The sequence below is a fragment of the Watersipora subatra genome, chromosome 6, assembly GCF_963576615.1.
Source record: "Watersipora subatra chromosome 6, tzWatSuba1.1, whole genome shotgun sequence".
Taxonomy (NCBI): Eukaryota; Metazoa; Bryozoa; class Gymnolaemata; order Cheilostomatida; family Watersiporidae; genus Watersipora; species Watersipora subatra.
In genome coordinates, this window is record NC_088713.1 from 60,768,176 (window position 1) to 60,778,850 (window position 10,675).

Below are 10,675 nucleotides of genomic sequence, written 5' to 3' on the forward strand. Positions count from 1 at the left end.
AACTGTTAGACATTTAGACATGGAGCATAAACTTTGTTATAGAACAATACTAACTGAATGGCCGGCATTGCATTAGTATTAAAAACAGTGGCAGGTCATATGTAGTTGCCAGCCACTTGCCATTAGCCAAGCACATTGCCAATGACTTACCGTAATTTGAGTTAGCTACTATTTGTATTGCTACACTTACTAATGAGAGCAAGCTTTAGTGACGTTGCATAACGCAGACTGCTATTATGTGTATTTTAACAAAGATAATGACTCATATCGCCTAATGAATCCGTTGTATCTCGTGGAGCCAAAATGGTTAAGTCATCGCCTGGTGAACGGGAAGTTCCGAGATCAAATCCAGCACGAAGCGGATCTTACATTCCTAGATTTCAATAGCTATAGTTGAACAGACCGAACGATGGATATTGAAATTTATTTATAACGATTAGCTATGAGCTGTACTTGTGATAAACTCACCAGTATTGTACCTACGAGCGACAATATCAGCGTATTCTCTCACCATATTACACTGTTATCAACATGACAAGCATCGAGATATACTTGCTGTGTTTATGTTTTTATTAAATGTTTGATATGTTTACAGTTGATTGCATGCTGACAAAAGCAGAAATCACCATCAGCTACTCTGAGATACGCTCCTAAAAGCCTACGTCTCTGTTCATTGCAATCTCGAGCTATTTCTACAGAGACGTTCAATCTACAAGTACTAGCATGGCACGTAACGACTGAGTGTATCGCATAGATGAAAGCTTTCATGTTGAAGGCTGTCAGGCGGTACTAGTCTCAATGCCAAGTCTACATTTCCTATTGTGATATTTCATTGGTTCCTTGTATTCTGTTTCCTCATTCGAGCCCTGAAATATCCACAAGAGAAGATAAATCATAATATGAAACTAATAATTTAATAATAAATAAATAATTAATCTATAAATTCTTAATATATTATTAAATAATAATAATAATGAACAATAATAATAACCTCTAAATAATTGACCTACACTTGCCCTGACTCATAATAACATTTTGGCAATTTTTGACTAATGAGCCAAACTTTAAGTAGATCACCAATTGTTGTCGATGCGCTGCCATAGCAAGTCAACCGTGGCTAGTTGGTATTTTGTCAACTTTTTTACATTGAAGAGAACATTAGATTAGTGTTTGTTGAATGTAAAAAATTTCACTTTGTGAAGATTTACATCATAGGGATTTTACGTTAAACCAAGTGTAAAATACATGTAACTAATTTAATCCATTCCAAAATCTTCCCAAACTCAACCCTTTGGCTCATCGAAATGAAAAAGCTAAACTTAACTTCTTAATTTAAGGAACAGTAGCTTTAGTATTAATGATTTGTATCGACAACTTTTCCCTTTGTTCTTAACACATACGAGGTCTGATCCAAAAGTTCCCGGAATGGAGTTGTATACTCGTGCATATTTGTGCGATGGAAAAACCCATTGCAGGGTTGGCTGAGAAACACCTCTGGAGTGTTGTCACAAAATTTCAGGTTGCTATGACAATGCGTTCTCATGTGAGCTAACAATATGTCAAGGTCGGTCCGGTTCTTCCGTCGTTTTTTAACAAATTTATCATCATGTCTAATCAATCGGAACAGCGCATTTGCATTAAATTTTGTGTGAAATTAGGGAAAACAAGTACTCAGACAGTTGAAATGTTAACTGATGCTTTTGGAGATGCTGCTCTGAAGAAAACACAAATTTCTGAGTGGTAAAAACGTTTTTGTGAAGGTAGAGACAGCACTGAAGAAGACGTGAGGTCTGGCAGACCAGCGTCGGCAAGAACCTGCTCGTAAATTGACAGTGTGAGGTCACTAGTCATGCCAGATCGACGTTTAACCATTAAAAATATCTGGAGAGACTGGACTTAGTTTTGGAACTGTTCAAAAAGTTTTAACTGACAATTTAAACGATTTTTTAACAATTTAAACGAGTCGCAGCAAAGTTCGTGCCAAGCTTGCTAACTGATGATCAAAACGAGCACAGAATGCACGCTTGCAACAATTTTAAGGAAACTTTCAGGAATGATCAAAACTTTATTTTAAAGGTCGTAATATCCTTGTTTTTCCTAATTTCACACAAAATTTAATGCAAATGCGCTGTTCTGGTTTATTAGACATGACGATAATTTTTTTTAAAGCAACGGAAGCACCTGACAGACCTTGAAATATCGTCGGCTCACGTGAGAACCCGTTGTCATAGCAGCTTGAAATTTTGTGACAACGCTCCAGAGTTGTTTCCCAGCCAACGCTGCAATGGGTTTTTCCATCGTACAAATATGCACGAGTATACAATTTCATTTCGAGAACTTTTGGACCAGCCCTCGTACACATGGTTTAAGGTTCACGATTGCCGTAATTTTATATTAAGTTAAGGGGGCGCACACCTGCAATGTCAATTTAAATTGGTTTTATACACCCTTTATCCACAACAAGGCCTATGATACACAGAGAAAATAATTTGCATACCCAAAATAAAATAAAAAATGGATACCTTAATAAATCCTTTTTTCTCCCAAGTGTAGAAAGAGGAAAAACGATATTTTTAAGATTGACTATCAGACCCTCGTCTGATAGTCAATCCAAATCTTCACATGATTTCTTTACATTAGGCGAAATTGTACGATAAGAGCATTTACTGTACCTTACTCTATAGACATCCCAACTAAATGTGTCACAAACAACATTTTGATGCCAATTTCAATGAACAGTAAAGAACGCCTTAATACACAAGGAACAGTGATATTATATAGAATACCCACCTAGCCTCTGTTCTGACTTGACAATACTCAAACCAGAGGGTGTTGGGTATGAGGGTGTAATCTCTTATCAGAAGGAATTCACACACCTTCCTGTAAAATGATAATACTATATGAATCTAAATGAGTTATTACAAGTTTGACAAGTGGTGACAAGTGGTGACAAGTGGCTTTAGTCTGACATGTGATAGCAAGTAGCTTTTGTGATATGAAACGAGGAGAATAGTAACTGACAAACAGAGAAACAAAAGACAAACAGAGAACATTCATATAATATCTGCATATATCACAGTTAAGGTATTGCCACACATGCCAATTTTTTTGTTGGCTCAGACCAAAATCACGAAGTAAACGAAAAACACAGAATTATTCGGCCGAAATTTACAGAATTTTTAGAACTATGCATGCACATCGAAATCGACGATGAAACGCTTTTAATTGGCTAAAAAACCTGATAGCGAGAGAGATTTTAGCAGCTTTCCCAATTGGTGTACCGGCGCAATTCAACATAGTACATGCGGTGGTGCTACTTAGATTGCACTATCGTTGGTTTTTTATCGTTCGGACTACGAACGGCTACGAATCGTTTCTCTTTTAATAATAACAATTTTTATTTAGCACAAAAAGTTCCGTTGCAGATAGATTTGCATTCAAGCCATCACTTTAGCGCAATCAAGTCAATTGCATCGTATTACTATGGCGAATTGCGTTAGTATTTTTCTTGTGTGTCCGCGCTATGAACCTCGGACTATATAAATTGCGAAAGCTGCTAGAATCATGCTGGCTAATAATTTGTTTGGCCAATTAAAAACATTTTGTCGACGATTTCGGTGTGCATGCATAGCTCTAACAATTCTGCAAATTTCGGCCAAATAATTCTGTGTTTTTCATTCATTTTATGATTTGGGTCAGAACAAACGAAAAAATCGGCTCGTGTGGCCGTACCCTTAGACTTGACAATACATGGAATAGATTAGAGTGAGATAAGCAGCATGCTGGTCATTGCTTACGACAACATGTCAATGCTCCACTATGATTGAATAGTTCTTTATAGTGTACTTTAGTTCAAAATAAATTTACCTATTCTCCAGCTTGATAGACCGGAGCTTCAACAGATATCTGAACATGGTAACAGATCCTTATGCGTGAGACATTAAACTATGGTAAAGTTCATCTAACCTGGTTGAATGATAACGTCCAACAACAACAACTAGTGAAATAGAATGTTGGCAAAAACTACCGGGTGTAAGATAGAAAACATGTTGAATGAGCGGTAACCAGAAACAAGAAGGAGCGACAACTCCAGGGGACAAATAATTCCAAGTTTTGGCAACCGCATAACGTAATATTTGTATGACAAAAATGAACCCGGAAAAAAATTGATGCTCAAAAATAGCTCATTTATCTACCGGTTACTAAAAATATATTCTTGTAGACATTATTCTATCTATTTCATATAAAGACAGAACATTGAATACTCATAAAATAGAAAAGACAACTTCAAACCGACATTAATTGAAGTTTAGAAGAAAGCCTGAACAGCAAAGCATCTAACAAACTGAGGCTTTTTCAGTTTTGACTAAATGGCTATCTACAACCTAATAAACACTGTGAAAACAGGAGTCACCCACCCACATTAATCCACAACATAAAAGAAGATAATTCCAAAGACTAATAGTTATGGTGCGCTTGCATAATCACACAAGTTGGTATTTGGAGCGTAGAGAGGCTTACCACGAGGTTATGTATGAGAAATGAGGAGTAAATATAAGATGGACACAGATAAACCAGATGAGACCTGAAAAGAGGCCAACCAATATTCCACCATAGACCTGCATGGCTGTATGGTAGAGCAGGTAGTAGCGACTAAAACGAAAACACATGTGTCTATGAAGGAAACCTATGACAAATAACTTTACTACAGACAACTTTGTTAAATACATGTCTTATTATTTATAAGTCTATAATGGAAAGAAAATAGTATGTTGTGAGTATATCTGGTAATATTCCATCTCACTTGAAGGTCAAAAGGTCAGTCTTCTGCAGTCTATATAGAAGGCTAAAGGAGGCCTCTATTTCCACTATGCTAGGTTTGGAGGTATCATTCACTATCTCACTATTACATATCATAGATATAATGATAAGTATAAATGCTAAAATAAACTACACAAATAATAACAGTAATAATGTAGAAATTGAGAGATACATAGAGTTATCCACGATAAAATACATAGATATATGTATATACATAGAGATATCCATGGCTCAACTCATATTAAGATACATCGAGATATACATAAAGAGATACAGGAGAAATAGATTATGAACAGCAAAAAATGCATAAAGAAATGCATGGTAGATAAAGAGCTACATCATGAGATATTTACATCGATGTGTACATAGAGAGATCATAGTAGAAATGCATAGACATAAACATAGAGCGCAAGTGTTCTACTGGTGCAATGCTTCAGATAATTTAGTAGAAAAACAAACTGGTTACTGAAGAACTGACCACTCTCAGCACAAGTTCTTCCAACACAGGTAAAAGATGTAAAGCAGCTGGTTCATTTCCAACCAGCTAACATCTACTGTAAAACCTCTAACTGAACGCCACCTCTATTTGAAGGCCACCTCTATTTGAACGCCACCACTATTTGACCACGCATAGTAATGCATACAAATGAATAAACATAGTGAACATACCTGTAGCAGCAGAATGCCGCTGCCGCTACAACCGTGGTTCCCATTGACACCTTCCAAAACTTTCCTATAATTGTATCTGTTCTGTGAGTCCTGCAAACAGAAACAATTGTCAGCGAGGTTATGCAGGCAGTTCAATCTAAAGATAGGGAGAGACAGACGATTGCTTGAGAAATCTAATTTCATTGGCCTATCCATCGTTTTTTGTCATCACCCTGTTTGCACATGTGCTCGTCCATGAAAAAGCCACCATCTCTGTAGAAAACGATCGTCATTCTCTTGATTAATAGTATTTTTCGGTGTTGTTTTGATACTATAATAAAAAAAGTGCAAACAAAAGCATCGTTTGCAATAATTAATTGCAGAAACTTCATGTTTTTATTCTTGTTTTTGCTTAAGCTGTTCATAAAGATGCCAGACAACGATAGAATGACGCCACGAAAAAACGAAGGATTGATAGGCTATTCACATCATTTCTCATCACATGGCACCGGCCATCCGTCAATATCTGCCATTTACAAGACTTGCCACTTGGGCCTAAACGGTAAACTATAAACATATTATGGATACACAAGATTTTTTGTATGAAATCCAAAAAATCTTTTTGTAGGTGAACAAAAGAAATTTCTGGACAGAGATGGATTATAAAACCTGGAAAAGAAGGCCATGCTCACCGAAAGTAAAGAAATAGGAGACAATAGAGTGAAAAGAATGCCATATATTGCGAGTGGTCTGACGGCATGCCGTAACCATGGTGATTGTGTCTCCCAGGCACCAGGGGGCGCTCATCGGCTATCAATCTCTTTAGAATTTTATTCAAGGCTTCATTCAGTAGAACACCAATGCCCATACATATCTGCAAGATGACGAACAAATTAGTAAAATAGTAGATGACCTATATCAGCTCCTTTTTAATGAACCAATGTTAGTTCTAACAATACCATAGTTCATTTATAACAGTACATAAATAGTGTGACATAACAAATGACCTATATCAGGTTCTAAGAATATTTGCTTCAACATAAAGCGGTCTCCACATGAAAAACAATGGATTAATTTCATGTTGAGATTTGATAATTTTATTGCTGCTAAGGAAAATGTCAAAACAATCGAGAAATGAACAGAAAACACACCATCACTAGAGAAGACTTACTGAAACCCAGGCTACGGGTGTAAATAAGAGTACGAATGCAAAGGTCTCTGATGGAAGCTGAGCTCTAAAAATGAATAAATATGACTCAACTAGGTGAATGCCCGATTTTGCAGGGGTGATAAAAAGGTTTTAGATTACCTTATGAATTTGTTTGAAATCATGAATATAAATTGTATGAATTTTGAGCGACTTGAGCTCAGGCCTGTATTCCCTAGCTGCAAGTTGGGACGGCAAATGTTAGGCAACTAGTTATGAACACTTAAGGGTATGGGGGGCCGTGTAAGCCCCAACGGGGTTCAGGGCAACGCCCCGAAGCTCTGGACCTTTTAAGCGTCGATATATGCATAAATGCAATCAATTGTAAGCATCAAAATCTACATAAGTATATTATTTATGGTTCATGAAGGCAAAACATTTTCTTTATTCAACAAACGACAATAAATTTATGATATAAAACTCATGACACTACAGATTTCTGTAATGGACATTGACAGAACAAGAGCTATTACTTTTTTATTGTAACATTTCTTGTTCTGTCAATGTGTCCATGGCAGAAATCTTTCACAACTGATTCTGTATCTATTTCAACATCTTTACATATGTGTAACATTAGTAGATTATTTAAACGAGCCTGCCCTGTAGTGCTCCTCATCGATGTTTTGATTCGGTTATGTTATCATAAGGAAAATGCAAGTTTGGCGGTCTTCTTTACACCCCCGCTATAAACAATAAAGTTCAGTTTCCAAGTGTTAACAAAGCCTTACAAGATCACTCATTTGGGGAGACCACCAGACAATATACATGTAGAACGCTAGTTGGTAGTAAATTAGTTGTCAGAAAATCCAAGTGAATGAGCTTAGACTGCAATTTTTAATACTTAACCGTCGAAAATCACTAAAAAGTTGAGGTGGCTCAGCCTGCCAGCCACCCCAGGGAATACCTGCTTGACTCTAAATCTTTACCATAATAAGAGCCCTTTTTTCCGGGCGTTAAGAAAAAAGATTGCACCTCATAGGAATCGAGCCTGCACATTCAGTCAAGCGCACTACCGCTCAGCGGCGCAGCCAGTTTGCGACGGTTTAGAATAACTGTACTTACAATCGTTTTGCATCATGACCTTTCACACAATCATGATCTTCAAGCATTCTAATTAATTCAAGCATACAATAATTCCATAGTATGACAATGTGGCTGCACAGCGTAAGGGTCAGCGCGCCTCTCTGCAAAACCGGTTTTATCATTCCTATAATTTTATCGCTATAGCTGGACATACGTAGAACAGACAAACAAACACTTGATTATATAAATATTGTCACCTGCTAGATTAGAAATAAGTAGTTTCGGAAGCTTTACTTATAAGGTATTAGCTTTGTATGAGCTTTACCGATCTCTCAAGTATTTCAATCTTATAAAATAAGTTACACAAGTAGTCATAGCGATGCTTTATAAGTACGCTAAGGAGTATATGAAACAGATATGAAAGTTATCTAGAGGTCAAAAGCAGCTAGCATGAAAATGACAAACGACAAACCATAACTACTTAGTTTAGCCATGGCTACTTATGCTACATTTTAGTTACCCAATAAATAGAATTAGCACAAAGTCTACACAATGCAACTAACTACCGTAAGATTAAAACACCTAGCGCTGTATATGGTTCCTATAGCATTACATAATGATTGGACAACTCCTAATTCTTACTGCTACCTCTGTGATTCAGGTTTAACATAACACAGAGATGCTTTAGACAAAGAGAGGTAACACCTGTTTACCGTATGGAGATCTCTCCGGAAGAGTATCAGAGTGCTTATGGATACAAAAATGAATATCGGCAGTAGACTGGCCCAAGCTAGCACATAGCCAATGACATCACCTGCAAATAGATAAAAATTTGCTTTGTTGAGAACTATGTAGCATGTAATGTCAAACAAATTATTTTGTATTTTGAACATAAGATTTGATTCACGATCCACCTCTAGGTGATTCCTGAAAAGATCGAAATAGAATTCAGAATTCCATTGCGGCTAAAACTTCCAACCAATCACCTAGTCAGTTAGAGTAGAAATATACTGTTCTATCAATAACATCCAACTCAAATAACACAGCTACCAACAGTTATGATCATTTTCTTCAATAATGCAAAAAAGTGTATTTCTCAGATGATCTTCTACGAGAAAAATTTTATAAAGATAGAATATTTGGGTTGAATAGCAATTCTATAAGCAAAACTTTATGAATGGAATGTTAAAACAAAATATCTCATTTTCAAATTTTAATATATTGTTCATAAAAATTCCAGACTTGGTAGGAATATTTTCAATTTGTTAACTCAGGGTTGGCTAAATTATCTTTCCTGTTTTTCTATGAGCTGTTTGGAAGTGTTTATGAAAAGAGAACTGCTTTTAAAGTAATGTCGTAACCAGAACTATATCGTTCTCGGCTACCAATATGCTCGATATAAAAAGTTGTAAACATTTCAGATTATAGATTGATAGTGCCAAAAAACTTAAGTGTTCAAAGTATCATTCACAAAGACGCAAAAACAAGATAGAATGACTGAACTAAAGTCTGTCATAGACACTAGTGCGTAAACATCTTGATTAAATAATTATTGTGCTCTCAGTGAGAGTAACGTGCAGCTATAAAAATATTCCTGGGTAAGTAGATGTTATTACATATTATGTTATTACATAACTAAAGAGTGACATAAACAAATGCAATTTTAGTAAAAAAGAATTGCAGTAGCGTCTACCTGTTGGATATTGAATATGAGTCAACGAAACGCTAGACCAGCTATTGCTAGCATCTTCCATTGAACCTACAGTATGTGCAAAGGCGGCGAAGCTGAATCAATTTTCTTTTGCCGATACAAGGTCTTTTCAATGCCAAGAAAATTAAGGCTAAAACTGGAAACGCTGTTGTTTATCGCAACGTCAACGTAATGCAGTTGCTTGCTTTACAGATCTAAGGCTATGTAACCCGCTGTGGTTGATCTGAACCTCTTGGGCGAGCAACGCCGACCAGCCCACAGCAGGTCAGCCTACAAGTATGCGCTCTGCTGCGTAAATGTGTTTCAAATGGAAGAACGACATTGAAAAGGTTTGTAATCGGAAAATCAATTGCCAACCTCCGATTTTAATCATAAGTACCTGAGTAGAACATAGAATCGTAAACTCACATAAGTACAACCTCAGAAGATAATCATACTCTAATCTATATATAACCGCATGAGATAGTAAAGTTAACTAATTATGAATTATTCGAATAACTAATATATTAAAAGTGAGCGTAATTCATTAAATTCTGTGGGGATAAGCTTACATAATAAAATTATTTAAATTGGTATAGTTTTGTGATTGTTTTGTTGAGTAACTATAATAGGAGTTTGTTTAAACAATTTCAGAGTGTTACTGGTGAACGTAGAATTTTAAATAACTTGTTCTGCTCCAAGTAATATTGCAGTTTTTGTGAAAATATGATGGTAGACGTTAGCTAGAAGAACTTCAGCCGTAATAGTATTAAATGCTTCAAATTATTCGTTGATCCAGGTTGTATTTGTTAACATACACTTTAAAATGGTTAAACAGACACACTATCATGTTGCTAGATGCCATCAGAATTATATATTTTTGCTCCTGGTGTTCTAAATGTGAATTCAATGTTCATGCTCATCAATGTTTATTTCTGTCTACATTTGTTCAAACTGGCATCAAGCTCACTATGTTTCACTTTTTCTCTTAGCTATTGTTGATAGCAATTTACAAAAAGTTGTACGCCTCTTTTTACACAAGATTTCTGGCTTATCAGAGTTTTGTTGTGATCCTTAACTCAATGTTCTGTTTTCAGTGTTCAACTAATTATCAGTAAAAAACGCCTGTTTACAACCTGTAGAGTAAATGTGATTGCTTGTGACAGTGAGTGATTGGAATGAACATGTACATCATCACTTTCGTTTGTCGATTAAGCTGAATTATCACTCTATCAGTGGGCATTCCAGAATTTTGACCGTGTTTCAGGCTGGTTTGCATTATACTG

General features: G+C 36.1%; 1 protein-coding gene across 1 annotated transcript; it reads right to left on the bottom strand.

The window, feature by feature from the left end:
• Positions 1–560: 560 nt before the first annotated feature.
• Positions 561–9,522, bottom strand: LOC137397943 (dolichyldiphosphatase 1-like). Its single transcript, XM_068084037.1, has 7 exons — positions 9,393–9,522; positions 8,413–8,513; positions 6,162–6,343; positions 5,491–5,580; positions 4,522–4,653; positions 2,791–2,880; positions 561–866 (listed from the first exon to the last, which is right to left on the bottom strand). The coding sequence occupies exons 1-7, from the start codon at positions 9,451–9,453 to the stop codon at positions 830–832; spliced, it is 693 nt and encodes a 230-aa protein (XP_067940138.1). The 5' UTR covers positions 9,454–9,522; the 3' UTR covers positions 561–829.
• Between the last annotated feature and the right edge of the window lie 1,153 nt (positions 9,523–10,675).

What these genes read in the sequence shown, in the direction of transcription:
- LOC137397943 (XM_068084037.1), bottom strand. Translation starts at nt 9,453, where the DNA reads ATGGAAGATGCTAGCAATAGCTGGTCTAGCGTTTCGTTGACTCATATT. An exon ending in CTCCTATTTCTTTACTTTCG is followed by an intron (nt 5,581 to 6,161) that starts GTGAGCATGGCC and finishes TTCTGTTTGCAG; the next exon opens with GACTCACAGAACAGATACAA. An exon ending in GCGGCATTCTGCTGCTACAG is followed by an intron (nt 4,654 to 5,490) that starts GTATGTTCACTA and finishes TTTTCGTTTTAG; the next exon opens with TCGCTACTACCTGCTCTACC.